Source organism: Styela clava, chromosome 15 (assembly GCF_964204865.1).
Source record: "Styela clava chromosome 15, kaStyClav1.hap1.2, whole genome shotgun sequence".
Lineage (NCBI taxonomy): Eukaryota > Metazoa > Chordata > Ascidiacea > Stolidobranchia > Styelidae > Styela > Styela clava.
In genome coordinates this window covers 10,791,012-10,805,348 of record NC_135264.1, presented here as the reverse complement: position 1 = coordinate 10,805,348, position 14,337 = coordinate 10,791,012, and the positions used below count along the sequence as shown (strand labels likewise).

At 36.7% G+C, this 14,337-nt stretch overlaps 3 protein-coding genes across 11 annotated transcripts in view; 1 reads left to right on the top strand and 2 right to left on the bottom strand.

Moving 5' to 3' along the window:
* The window catches only part of LOC120334548 (uncharacterized), an 83,753-nt gene extending 77,429 nt beyond the window's left edge, over nucleotides 1-6,324 (top strand). For all 9 annotated transcript variants that reach the window (XM_078120451.1, XM_078120444.1, XM_078120448.1 and 6 more), the window contains 9 exons: nucleotides 1,719-1,754; nucleotides 2,181-2,348; nucleotides 2,442-2,495; nucleotides 3,265-3,318; nucleotides 3,400-3,453; nucleotides 4,039-4,267; nucleotides 4,499-4,579; nucleotides 4,736-4,813; nucleotides 5,398-6,324. In XM_078120451.1, the coding sequence (XP_077976577.1) occupies nucleotides 1,719-1,754; nucleotides 2,181-2,348; nucleotides 2,442-2,495; nucleotides 3,265-3,318; nucleotides 3,400-3,453; nucleotides 4,039-4,267; nucleotides 4,499-4,579; nucleotides 4,736-4,813; nucleotides 5,398-5,603 (960 nt within the window). In that variant the 3' untranslated portion in view covers nucleotides 5,604-6,324. The remainder of the gene's footprint in view (nucleotides 1-1,718; nucleotides 1,755-2,180; nucleotides 2,349-2,441; nucleotides 2,496-3,264; nucleotides 3,319-3,399; nucleotides 3,454-4,038; nucleotides 4,268-4,498; nucleotides 4,580-4,735; nucleotides 4,814-5,397) is intronic.
* Nucleotides 6,325-9,265: 2,941 nt separating this feature from the next.
* Nucleotides 9,266-12,045, bottom strand: LOC120333759 (rRNA-processing protein UTP23 homolog). Its single transcript, XM_039401118.2, has 5 exons — nucleotides 11,909-12,045; nucleotides 11,702-11,827; nucleotides 11,041-11,215; nucleotides 10,523-10,648; nucleotides 9,266-9,650 (listed from the first exon to the last, which is right to left on the bottom strand). Exons 1-5 carry the CDS (start codon nucleotides 11,968-11,970, stop codon nucleotides 9,408-9,410), a joined length of 732 nt encoding a protein of 243 aa, XP_039257052.2. The 5' UTR covers nucleotides 11,971-12,045; the 3' UTR covers nucleotides 9,266-9,407.
* On the bottom strand, nucleotides 12,008-14,318 carry LOC120333758 (mitochondrial import inner membrane translocase subunit TIM50-like). Its single transcript, XM_039401116.2, has one exon. The coding sequence runs from the start codon at nucleotides 14,313-14,315 to the stop codon at nucleotides 12,888-12,890; it is 1,428 nt and encodes a 475-aa protein (XP_039257050.2). The 5' UTR covers nucleotides 14,316-14,318; the 3' UTR covers nucleotides 12,008-12,887.
* Nucleotides 14,319-14,337: the final 19 nt, after the last annotated feature.

Here is a 14,337-nt window from a genome sequence, read left to right as displayed (position 1 = left end):
TTAAATCCCGGATAAGACTAATAAATAGCTCACGAAGTAGCCGATTATCAAGATTTATCGATGTAAACTGCGTTTTGGCAATGAACGGACCTTTTTAATGTTTATAGTCCAGTCGAAAACTAGATGTGCTTAAAAAAATTACTCGTAACCTTTCACCTATTTTGGAAATTAGACACACGGTTTTCAACGAACATATGACGTCACAAAATAAATAAATATAAATGTGCTTGTTTGCGCAAAGGCCACGCGAAGCCTTTTTTGAAATTTGTCATTTATTGGATGAAAAGTGTACAAATAGATTGTTTTGCTAATTTCTTGTTGTTGTTGTTGGTACGCTTACAGACCAATCGATTACAAATTTTCAGTACTTTAAGGGTGGTTGAACACTAAACGGTTTTTCATTTACATTTTTTCAATATTCTCCAATCCTTATGGGATCCGATATTTCACCCAAAATGTTGCTGTTTTGTTTAAAGTAAAGCGGAGACGTTATATTTCGTCACGCTTCACCACCTCCGTCACGCTTGTACTTAAATCTTTCCAGTAACATCGGTTCTCGAAGACCGTACCAGTACCGATGTGCTACCTTCGGGTTCGTATATTTGAGGATTTCTCTCTTTTTCAATTCACGCGTATCAGAATATTCGTTGTTTCCTCAATTCGTTTTTACAGCATTCTACTTAAAAATATCATTCTTTTGATGTATTAAAAAATTCTTCGTTGAAATAATTTTAAGAGATTTAAAGAAAATATTATGCGATTATAAGCGTGTCCACTTAGGACCCTTTCGAATCATTTAACTTCAGTATTTACAACATTATCCCACTTTAATCTCTCCATTAGAAAATTTCACAGTCGGCCAGGTTTGGGTCGCTGATCAGAAGACCAGGTCTTCGAACATCCCATGTTTGGTCGACTCCAAAATAATTTCACCAGTGTACAGTTGGTCAATTGACTGGTCATTTGATAACATAAAAGCCGGTAACTCAGTAAAATATGACGCTTTCTCGTGAAAATAAGATCCATTGTTTACTACTGGTCATGTTATGTTAGCGTAATGGACATTAATACATTGTTGGTTATCTTCGTACCGTAAGTCGTTTTGAACTTTTGAAGTTGAATCAAAATGAATATATCAATACTCACTGTAGTTTGGTAGATTTTCGTGAAATGGTTCATTGTAACAAAAGCCGTTAAACACTTGAACGTATCAAAAACACACAGTCGTGTTATATATGTTTTTCTAAATGGCTCTAATAAGATAACGACTAGTAGGATTCACTTATTGTCAATTGTCGTTTTTTGAAATTCCCTCGTTAGCATCACATGCATGGTGTCACATATGGAAATATGTCAATCACGAATTTTCATCATCCCACGCTTACATTTGTCAATTTTCATTTGACGACAACATTACTATTGGATTAACAATGTTGGCTTTTTTCTGCTTTATTGGGTGGCAAGGCCCATTAGATGTAATATTACCCGCACTCACATGGTCATAATTAGTTTTAATTTTTCAGTCTTTAAAAACAAAACTATCGCATCCAAAATTTCCCGAAAAGGTGAACACGCGGTTTTACTGGGGAAGGAAAGTCACGATCAACAATAAGAATTGTATCCAATCAGAAACGATTAAAAGTTACTGATTCCTAAGTTGGAGGTTGGTGAATTTTTGTTAGTGTTACGATTAATAGTGCAACTATTTATATCTTTAGGGACCAAAAGGTGACAGAGGAGAAAGAGGTGTAATTGTAAGTATAGGTTTCATGATATATAATGGATATTTTCAGGTCGTTTTGCAGAGATTGTGCAAAAATCGAAATATTTACTATACGAATACATTTTTAAATAGTATTTTTCAAATAGTATTTAATATATTATCCATTGAGTCATGTTCGAACTAGAAATTTTCACAAATTATTGTAAATTGATGGAAATTTAATTTTTAATTTGGTAATTCAGAACAGTTTAGAATAGATATACATTGTTTTGTTTTATAGTCTATTTATGCAGAGTCATATGAAAATATTCGAACCTAATGGTACATCGAATATCACCTATTTCGAACATATTGGGAAATTTGATTCGCTTTGGACTTCCCCAAAATGATTTGATTTATATGCAATATTGTATTTCCCTACAACCGAAAAAAATATTAAATTGTACTTTCTATTTAGGGGAAGCCTGGTGCGCCTGGAAAACCTGGTCCACCTGGTAAGACTGGTATGCAAGGCGTACCTGGAGTGCCTGGCATTTCTTCGAGTCGTGCAACAGAAACAGAGATAGGAACAGTTGTTCAAGAAATAATGAACGACCAAGGCGACAATCTAGCAAGAGCAACAAAAGTAGGAACTTTATGTTTTCTTTTTATATTTCAAAAAATTCAGTATATCATCACTATAAATCATAACAAAAATACATACATCTTGATATCTCAGGGCACAAAAGGTGAAATGGGCAAAACGGGCGAGAGAGGACCTGTTGGGCCAATCGTAAGTTTAAATTTTTGACTTCAAAGATAAAAATTCATAGTTGTACAAAATTATTCCAAAGAATTTTAAATCTAAATCAATTTCCAACACCTAAGATTGTAAAACAATGCGAGCCGAAAGTCCGATTTATAAAATGGTGGAAATATAACAATGAACTTAAGAACCGAGCATTGCGCCATGCACGTCGCGGCTACCCTAAGAGCAGGCTTACCATACGTCCCGCTTCAGACGGGACAGTCCCGCTTTTTGGCGTCTTGTCCCGCCGTCCCGACTTTTGAGTTCAGCCATCCAGCATAATACACGAACATGTTCTCGTTACTGTTGTTTCTGTGTTGCGCAACGCTAGCCTACTTACTGGAGGCGAATGCGTTTGTTTGATTGATTGATAGCAGACGTATCGCATGTAAAACCAATACTAATTAGTCTAAATTCGAATTATTTTTAACGGTTTCGTTAACGTCAATTCCTTTCTATTTTCGAACTGAACCCGATATTTGGACAGAAGATATGCGCATGAAATTTCGATAACAATATGGTCAATAAAGACAGCTTTAAATGTAGAAATGTAGGCTATGTAGTAAAATCGGAAAATGTAAAGTTACAAAATCACAGCTTATGGGTCGTTGTCTTTTGAGGCGTCCCGTTTTGAAGTCACAAAAATATGGTAACCCTACCTAAGAGCCAAGAGAAAAGTTTCCCCGGACCCATTAACTTCTCTATCCATTCATAACAAAACTTTCATATTAAAAAAAATCTATCTTTTATTTAGGGACCGCCGGGTCTCGATGGATTTCGAGGTCCAGCAGGACCAGCGGGCAAAAATGTAAGTACCTGCACAATAATATACAATTTGTTTTGTCGATTTATATTATTTTTGTTTATGATGCATTTACTATTTTCAAAGGGCAAACCTGGAGAGCCAGGAGATATGGGATTTCCAGGACCCATTGGCCCACAAGTAAGTACTGATATTACAACTATTCTTCAATTTCTTCGAATAATTTTGAAAATGCAATATGGCACAAAGAATTCAAGAGGTGTGTCGCATTGAATCTATCGTCTTTTCGATGACCATACACGCATAGAGCTTAAATAAAAGAGGATAGAATACAAAATACTAACGAATTCTTTTCCGAATTACATGATATTATTGGACACGAAGTATACCTATGGTTCGTTTTGTTATTAGGTTGTTGTTGGTATTTTTATTCTAGTCATTTAAAAAAAATCGCTTTCGCTTTAATTACTGGACCAATTGCTTTGAAATTTCATTACTTGAAGATTGTTTTCCGCTAGAAGGCTATTAATTTTATTTATTTTAAAAATTTCTGCGTGCTCTATGGGATTCGTTTTTTGTATACCATGGATGTGTACCTTTTGGCGGTTCCGCCTTTATGTTAGTCGAGAAGACTGCGGTATCGCTTGTGTATTGTGACAAATTGCATACCCTTACTACTTCGATTTGCCTTTCGTGTCCATATATTTGAGCATCGCTCTCTTGTTATATTATATTATCAAACGTTCCATTATTAATTTCAATCAGGGTTTAGACGGGAGAATGGGTCGAAAGGGCGAGAAAGGAGATTCTTTAAGCGAACAGCGGATTATAACCATAGTACAAAGAGTATGTTCGGGGATGATTTCAGAACACACAGCAACTGCACATGACGGAGTATCAATAGTATCAACTGCAACGGGTTCATCGCCGAAAATGGTTTTGCAGCGCGGTTTGCCAGGCCCGCCTGGGGAAAGAGGACCACCAGGAAGGCGAGGTAAGAAAAAGTGGAACTATAAGTAAACATACCGTTACATATATGTTATAATGGGAATAGGGATGGATATATGGTCGCAATTTGAATGATCTCTTCCTTGGAGAGCATTTTAGGCTGTCGTGCATCGTTTTGATGTTTAGATATCAGTATTATATCACAATTTTTCAATGTGTGAAGCCTAAAATCGAAATACGAAAATTTGATATTCCCCCTTCATGATTTTTTTCCCAGGACCACAAGGATACGAAGGTCTACCGGGACTACGTGGATATAGAGGCATACAGGGCAGGACAGGATCACCAGGAAAGAAAGGTAATTCATTGAGATATTTATCCGAACAAGTCCATGAACGAGAAACCAGTCAGTCAATTTTTATTACAATTTTAAATTGAAACTCTCTTAATAAGCGACTTATATAAAGTTTGAACAGACTAAAGTGATAATCTGATTTTGCATCCTTCATTCTAGGCGATCAAGGCGACAGGGGCGAAAGAGGCGAACCAGGAGTTGGAATTCAAGGTCCACAAGGTATTCCAGGCGCTGTCGGTAAGATGTCGATATGATTTTCTTGAATCATACGTCGGAATTAACGTTAAAACAGAGAGACGATAGAATACGTGTTTTAAAAAGAGGATCTGGCATAGGTCACTTTGGTTGCCGTCAAGTTCTACAAAACCGGGAAAATTTACATTTTCGTTTCTCTATAAAAGATGCCGTGTTTGTATTGATATTGGAGCTCGGATTTTGAATTCTGCTGAGTCGGAATTTTAGACTTTTAATTATAACAACAGAAGTCAAACTTCCAGACTAAAATTGAAAAAGCATCACATCGACACAATTTTGTTAACCTGGGTAGGACTAAACCTTTCCCACCCCGGAGTAGTTTTTTAATGGCTCGTACTTCGGAGCCGGGTGTAAATTCCCCCCTTAACAGTCCGGATATTTGAGCAACGTTGTTAAGGTTTCTCGAGAGCTTCAAACTAATTCGAAATCAAGTTACTTTCTCTCCTATTTTGTGCGAGTGCCCTGCGTGGAAAAATTCTACGAAATATAATCTAGTCGTAAACAAAAATGCATTTAAGATGTTTAAATTTAAATATATATATATTTACTTTTTTTCTGTGGTCTAGGTCCTCCAGGTGAATCAATCCAAGGAAACCCAGGAGAAGAAGGAATCAGAGGAGAACAAGGCACTCGTGGAAATAGGGGATACAAAGGACAAAAGGGTGAAAGGGGTGTTTGTGATCCTTACCATTGCGAAAACGCATCGCGCTCGAATCGAAAAAAGAGAAGTGTTAAAGATCCTGAAAGTCGAAGTTGGTGGTTTTGGGAATGATTAAGATAACATCCGGGACTTTTTATTCAATTTATGAGTCACAATCATGATTCGAAGCCGAGTCAGTTAGTTCGTGCCGAAGGCATGTGTTAAAAGTTCAGCATTTATTTCTTTGTCATATCAGCTCAGAAAACCACCGCAAATGAAAAGTTCTGAACGAAACAGCCGTCAAAATGTAAGTCGCTGGACGCTGCACTTTTGGCACATTCTGGATTTTTTATACCTAGCGCTATATATTCATCAACGCACTAGCAAACAATAATTTGCTCAATTTTTTCTTGAATACTGATTTTTTTAGTTTGTTCCAAGAAGCAGCATATCTTTCAGCATATTTTGATATTAACTTTACTTATAGAAACAATGAAGGTGTCATATTGATAAAAATGTGGCAGCGAATAAATGCCACCCACTCGCGCCGTCAAAATGATACAATTCGCTTTCACAATCACATGCACTGATAAAGCAATAACCACGCTGTTTATACAGTACAATGGGATCAGCCCGCCTTACTCAATTTATAAGATTAGTTGACCACTGTTCTGGATTGCTACTTACTGCATTTGAGTGTTACAGTAACTATTTACATCGACGTGTTCCTTTTAATTTTTGGAGCTTTGAAAGCTCATTGCATATCGCTGATTAATTTTCATTCTATAGTATTGTAATATGTTAAATGGTATTATACAAATTTACGTGATTAAAATTCAAAGTGACTAATCTACATGTGAGGGGTTATCAGACTTCAAAATAGCCTACATCCGATTGCACAAAACAACACGTCACTTGATCACAATACCTTTCCTTCTGGTACCATGTTGAATGCTATACTTTACTTGTAGGAAGTCGCTAAAAAACTAACTCTCCCCATTTCCGACGGTCAAAGCCGGTACGTAGTCAACTTAGATCACGCAGATATTACTACACTTGAGCACTTCAAAAGGTCCGGTCATCAATTACAGTGATATGGAGCGAGCTAAAATTGACGAATCCATGAAATATTTCTTCAAGCTCTTAGGGCAGTTGTCGGGAACCCATGGCTCGCGAGCCATATATGGCTCTTTTGGTGACGACATAGGGCTCCCAGAGAATTTGATATTCCAAGAATAAGCTAATTATTGTTACCAGATATCAAACTATATATATATAGCTAAATGTGGGATAACATTAGCCATTACGTTTAAGAACATGCTATGTTATAATGTTATGTGAGAGAAGTGCCAGATAGACATTGCGACAAAACTAAATAATTCTGGAAGATATTTTGTGACATCACCAAGCGATTTAAAGTTGGTAAACGGAGCGAAAAGCATTCCGTCCGTTCGTACTGTTTATTTGTAATATTTAGGCTTACCATACGTCCCGCTTTGGGCGGGACAGTCCCGCTTTTCAGCGTTTTGTCCCGCCGTCCCGATAAGTCAGCCAAAAGTCCCGCTTTTCCAGCATAATACACAAACATGTTCTCGTTACTGTTGTTTCTTTGTAGCGAAGCGCTAGCCTACTTACTGAAGGCGAATGCGTTCGTTTCCCTCTGATTCCCTTTGATGGCAGACATATCGCATGTAAAACCAATACTAATTAGTCTAAATTCGAATTATTTGTACCGGTATCGTTAACGTCAATTCCTTTCTATTTTTCGAACTGAACCCGATATTTTGACAGAGAATAAATTTCGATCACAATATGGTCAATAAAGACAGCCGAAACAGCTTTAAATGTAGGAATGTAGGCCTATGTAGTGAAATCGGAAAATGTGAAGTTATAAAATCACAGCTAAGGGGTCGTTGTCTTTCGAGGCGCCCCGATTTGAAGTCACAAAAATATGATAACCCTAGTAATATTTAGATTATTATAAGCAATACGAAGATGCCTAATAGTAAGAAAGGCGGTTAGTATCGTGGATTTCAACATGTGTTGCATGTGAGCAGTCGTTCAAGGCCATCAGCGACAACTTGCAGCATCAGAAATTACATTAAATGTATCTTGAGGCACTGTATGTGTTGACTTTTGAGTGAAAATTTAGGACATGATTAGGGAATGAAAATTCCGTATGGCTCGCACGAAAATGCAATTGAAAATATGTATCTTTTATGGCTCTCTTGGCAAAAAAGGTTCCCGACCCCTGTCTTAGGGTATCAGCTATTCGTTAAACAGTGAGAATGATTCGAAGCGGAGACACCATGAAATTTGTAAATTTTCTTGAATAGGAGCAAGCGTTCGAAAACAAGACACCTTATCCAGGGGAGGTCGCTTCGCTACCCGCGAGGGGGAAAGGATTTGGGTAGTGAAAAAGTGGATGTTTGATGGATGCACCAGGGTCGTTGCGCCGGACGAATGGCGGAAATTCGTCCTAAAATCACTGGAACGTGACTGAGATGTGAGAGAGAAAAATTCCCACCTAAAACTGATTCAAATAACCCTTCTAGTCATGCCCATAATAGGCCAAAATCACTGTAGCGTGACGGGGGGGGGGAGAAAAATATTTCACCTAAAACTGATTCAAATAATTTTTCTGATCATGCCAATGCCTTTCAGAGGCTTGCAATAAGCCACAGTCACTAGACCACGACTGGGTAGGAGAAAAAAATTCTTGAAAAATGCATTAAACAAATTTTTCCCAGCGTACCTTTGTACTTTTTTTCTCAATATCTTTATTTTGGGTCGCGCAACGTTCCGAACTCACTGGAGCGTTACAGGAAGGGGAAAATTCCAAATTTCCGATGGTGAAATGTTCCATTAATTATTCTCTTTGATATTTGAGCATCCCTATGCCCGAAATCTCATTCCAAGTGCTCCTAATCGTCCAAATACAATAGTAACCAAGGGGAGGTGGCTTTCCACACGTTTTCTCATCACTGGGGGGGGGGGGGGGGGGGGGGATAACAAAAGCACCGCATTACCGTACCGTTATTACATTATCACATTAGAAAGCAAGTGTGCAGTAATTCCACTGCGTGTATACGCATAATTTTAACTAACAATGCTTTTAGTTTCAGAGTTCAATCTGCGAATGCACTTTTTTCATACTATTACACTACTACAGAAGCACACGACACAATAAAGAAGTATAAAAAAAAACGACTATAATACAAATGGATCTCGGATCGTATCGAATTTTATACCTTTACCGAGCCTTCATTTACCTGAAAAAATATTCAGTCAAACCCAAAGCACCAGCATTCTTTATTGTACATAAATACAATTGGAATCCCGAGAGCTAAATGATTTAAAATATTAATGAACTCATTCCGAAAGCTCGAAGTCACTTGTTACTTACGTTACAACTACAAACACAGAGTTCTAATTCATAAATGAACCATTGTATACTCTCAGCACGTTAACCTAGCCCAAATGTGGAAGAGTCGATCGACGGGAGCAAGATGTAAAGTGGGTTATAGAGTGTCGATAATTCGATATCTAGTCATATTCAGGCTAGGCATCCTAATTTGTGGACGGGCCAACGCTCCCTGACCCCCTCATTGGTTGAGACGTGATACATTATAAAACGCAGATGTAATTATACCGGAATAAAATGCTAGACAGCAAAACAAAGTTGCTATCATTCCTCGCCCAAACCATTAACAACGCTGTATGCTTCCACCCTCGGCCATATTACGAAAACTAAGTTGATGACATCCCCCAGTTAACTTAAAAATTCTATCAAACTTAGTATTTAGACTTTAATTCCAAAAGAAAGAAGATGCGATCCTTCCGCATGAAAAGACGCGGCGATGACGCAGAATAGCAGCAGTAGATTGAATGGAGTAGCACAAGGCCCGCAGGAAAAATATATTAATAACTTTTTAGTCACGAGGTGGTCGATTGTTTCGATCTTCTGCTTCTCTTTTTTCTCCTCCTGTCACCCGGTTCATGAATAGCGCTTCCTTGCTGATGAGCACCTTTTAATTTTTTACTCTTTTTACAAGAGAGAGAGTTCGGACCGCCGGGTCGTTTTCGTTTCTTTTTAATGGGAGAGCCGGATATTAAATTAGCTTCCATCTTTAAAGTTTGTATGGAATTTTGCATGGCGGGGGTTGGTTCTGCTTTTCCCTATTTGAGAAAAGAACAAAAAATATCGCGATTGATGCTAGAAAACGTTGATCAAGGTTAAGCAATTCGGCGCTTCCGTTGTATGTGCACCAAGATGTCGCACAACCTGATATCCTCAATCTGGTACACATACTATGTTCAGGTTGTGCGCCACCTTGGTGCACATACTACGGGAGCAGCCGATGTGTTTCAGATTTAGAATTGTAATAAATGGTAAATATCAGAGAATTTGAAAGATCACAAAAAATAAATTCATCCCATTTTCATCGATTAGATTTTCATCGATCGATTAGGAGCAGTTAGTCAAATAACCTTGTACGATTTAGCATGAATAATCCGCTTGCCGTGAATCACATTCCATATGCAAACTGCATCCATATCAATAATTTTTCCAATAATCATAAGTTAACCATCATTAGGAATTTATTGACAAAAGTATTTTTAAATCTGTTGTCGCTGCGATCTTCTCACTTACAATCATTGAAATGAGTGCTTTCTATCGTTACTCAATCATTAGCTACTCGGAATTTATATTCCACCCACATAAAATAAGTTAGATTCAGCAATCTTAAGGGAACGGATCATACACAAATTAAAATGAAAAAAAAAAAAAAATTGAACAAAATATATATCTAACAAATAGAGTTAAGATTTGGACAATATGCATGTACATATTTTCTGTACTCCCACTGCTGGGGGAATTTCTAATATATGAATTAGAGAAAGTTTTCTCCCTACTTAGTATATATCTGACATATTTGGCCTTTACAGTAATGTATTGTGTGGTAGAAAAAACACACTTTCTTAATACTTACCAAGTATACTTATCTGAATATCATTCACAACATTATTACCAAATATCAAATTATTACCTGAGAAATATCATTCACTCTCTTCAAAGATGCTTCCGACATTTTGTCCAAAATAAGATTATTCTGATGAAAATATAGGACAGGAACACCAGGTATCTGATTCGCAAATTTGGTCAACTCAAAATCCTGAAACATACCAGAACTCCTGTTATCTAATATGCTATCACAGATCTACCCAACCCCTTCAGAGTGCGGCCCTCGACTGCCCAGTACAAGTTTCAGGAACAATGGACTGAATATTTATAGTATACATTCTATTTGATATGTGAAAGAGCATATGTGTCAATGAAGATTATTATCTGAAGACATTTTCTTTTACCTTTGTAAGTTATGTGTAGTTTTTTAAGTGAAAATATTCTGATGACTATATAGTAATTCTACGGCCCCCGGAAGCTTAAGTGTTGCACGACCCGCCCTGCAAAAACTTGGTCAACCCTGTTCTAGTACCGTTGTTGCTTTTTCTAAACTCTGTGATAATGCATATAAAAATATATATCTAACGAAAACAATATTAATACCTGAGTGGCTATGACAAATTTCTTTGAATTTTCATTCCCTATTAACAATTTTAAACAGCTTTGTGCTGAGACTGGTTTCTTCCGATGAGAACAAGAATATGTTTGAAATCGTTGAGCAACCATTTTTGCTGCATATACTGATTCCCCGAGCATTTCTAGCTCATTTAGAACACACCTGACCTTGATGAAACAACAAATATTCATCTTTATACTGACAAATTTATTCATCAATGCCTTAATTGAAGTAAATTACATGGGATTTGTTTGATTCATCGTTTGTTTGTTGGCACTTCCTCATCAAACATAGCAAATAAAATAACTGATGTACATCCATTGAAAACAAAACTAGGTTTTTTCATTGAAATCGACACAGTGTTTGTAAGGGGTCATGGGTCATGAAAGTTCGAAAACCACTAATCTAGGAGGTCAGGTCCAGAACTTGATGTATTTTAGGATTCGAAATAATGATTTGGCAAATTTATAGTAATTGAAACAAAACATCAACAAATAAAAAAGAAAAAGCTAAAATGAAAACTATCTATATACGAACAAAAAATGTCATATATTCTCATTCCACAAAATTGTACCACATCACAAAAAACGACTGAAATTATATATAACACAATATCAACGAATAGTTGTTCAATTTACATATACTCACCGTGTTGTTAAGCACTGAAAATCTGATTGCAGATATTTCCCCAAATTATCTTTAATCGGAACATTGTATTGTACAGACATCTTACAAAACGTGCCATCGACCAGGATTTGATAAGGTTCACGAAAACTGTAAAACAAGATTGGAATTAGACAATGATAAAATAATTCAAAGAGATGTAAATTATAACTCCTCTCTTCAATTTCTTACCCGAAAAAATTTCTATACGCAGAAAGAATATGTTTCGCTTGTTTTCTTCTTTTGATCTTCATTTTTCTTTAAATACCTGATCTAGATATTAATTAGGAATTCTAAGAAAACAAAAAAGCATGGAAATGTTAATAAAGCGGACTTTAGCAAAAGAGGTGCGAACTGCAAAATTGACAACACCATGACATAATATTACAATGAGAGCCATTTTAAGGCCAAGGTCTTCATGATTCTGTTTCAAACGTTTATTGAGACAGACAGACACAGGGACAATTCATTACAAGAACGCAACACAAGGACAAAATTGACTTGACCCACAGCAAATCATGCAAGGACAAAAAATAGCAAACAACATTGCAAAATGACAAGGTAGAGTGAATGTAAACAGCTTTACTAGGAACAAAATAGAATGGAACGTGAAAATCAGTGTACAACACAAAATACATATTTCAAAAATTAGGAAGTTATAGTAGGTCTATATCATAGGTGAGGTTACAAAAGATATCACAACTGCCATAACTGTGTAAAATTTTACATAACTTCAACTCTCTTTTAATAACTGCACCTCTTCAGTCCAAAAGGTATATGCAATTTTGTTGAGTGGTTTACCATTGCAACGCAGGCAAGGACCCAGGCTGTAGGGAGTTCTTTTTCATAGCCCCAATAATTCAGAGACATTGAATGTACTACTTGTGATGGCAACACTTGACACAGAAAACAGAAGGTATTTAACCAAAAATCCGAGTAAAATACAGGCAACAGGCAAAATATTATGATTTCAAATGCTAAATTAGTTGCGGTGGTGGGTAAATAAATATTAGGACTACAAAAAATTGTGTTAACAAGAAGAAATGCAGAATTAAATAAGATTATTCCTAACTTGTGAATTGAAAACCATAGCTACAGAAACTAAGTAATAACTTAGCATTTGGAATCAAAAAATTAAATAAAAATGGTAAGATAAGAAAATAACTAAATTTTATGTTTTTCTGGGCCTGAAATAGTTTGTGAGCATACTGAAACCCCCTTTCCCAGAGTTCATCATGAAAGGTTTGTTTTTGTTTTCTTGAAGTTCTTTCTCAAGTCTTATTTGCTCTTCTCTCATTCTGATTTGAGCTAGTTTAAATTGAGCAAGAGGATCTTCAAACTTCCTGTAATGTTCTAATACTGGTCTTACATCGTCAACTTCATTTGAAGCTAACGTATGTAAAAACGCAGCGAGATCAAAAAGTTCTGTATCAGTGTTAGAACCATCCCATGGCTTCAACGTAATACCATTACTGGGCTGCAACTCAGTGGCACGTTTGTCATTGTCAACTACGACAACACGTTTTAAATCCCGATTCAAATATGTTATGTCTTTTTGGTAATAAGGGTCAAGTTTGGGCAGCTCTTTGTCTTTTAAACTACCCGATTTAAATCCAGATTTAAATCGAGCAGCATCACGGAAAAGACGATACATAATATATCCCTTAGGATCCATAGAATCAATTAAAGGATAAGCTGTCATTCCAGTTTCACGAGTGAAAATTACAATCTCGTAAAGTGGGGGTCCCACCGTGGCAAGAAAATAGTCTATTCCAGGTCGTTTCTTGAATCGCCAACCTGTAACTTGGTCATACACTGGATGAAGTAACACATCAAAAAGCTCAATAACTAGGGTATATGGAGGTTGATAATATGGTTCCCTGAGAGGATCAGGCAATAATTTCTGAGATGAAGGTTCAACAATGTCCTTTTCAACCAGTTTAATTTCTCCCCACGCTCGTTTTAAATAAGCAAGAGGTAATGGATCTTTTGAAAACTCATCTTCAATAATATTTCCCATTTCGTCGTGTTTTGGTGGTCCGAAATGGTAAATCAAAGTAGGTGTGCCAATAATAAAAGTAGCAAGAAGTGACCATTTTGCATAGCGTTGACTTCTCATGAAAGGAGATTCCTTATCTTTATCTTCCTCTTTATCTTCTGACTTAGATTCTTCTTCTTTTTCTTCAAATTTTGCTTTTTTCTGTTCTCCATCGAACATGGATGAAATTATATTTACTTTCGGAGTCTCCGAATCTGTGGGCTTGTGCGAATTATCACTAGTACTATAGGCACGAATTCCACACAATCGATTACCGACCGAGCTGGTCATAGAAAACTTATACAGTGACTCTGTCAAGTTATCTCCGCCACGGTTTGGTAAAAAGTGGCTTCCAGGATAGCTTTTCCTGGAAAAGGACAGCGATGAAAAAGGTGATTTTACAATCTTGTCTTGTGACATCGATGCCAAAAAAGACGTTGGTGTAGCATTGAAAAATGCTTTTTCTTCATAATTCTGTGTTGGGAAAGTATGACTTTCTCCGAGTATCTTAATAGCCGTTTTCTTCCAAGCGATGCCTTTGGTCCACACCCGACCCGCCATATTGGCAAGAACGATTACGTCC

Excerpts from the sequence above, each read along its gene's own strand:
- LOC120333759 (XM_039401118.2), bottom strand. The coding sequence starts at position 11,970 with ATGAAGATCAAAAGAAGAAAACAAGCGAAACATATTCTTTCTGCGTAT. Across the intron at positions 11,216-11,701 it reads TTTCAGTGCTTAACAACACG|GTGTGTTCTAAATGAGCTAG; the intron begins GTGAGTATATGT and ends CATCAAGGTCAG. Across the intron at positions 9,651-10,522 it reads GAGTGAATGATATTTCTCAG|GGAAAAGCAGAACCAACCCC; the intron begins GTAATAATTTGA and ends TTTCTCAAATAG.
- LOC120333758 (XM_039401116.2), bottom strand. The coding sequence starts at position 14,315 with ATGGCGGGTCGGGTGTGGACCAAAGGCATCGCTTGGAAGAAAACGGCT.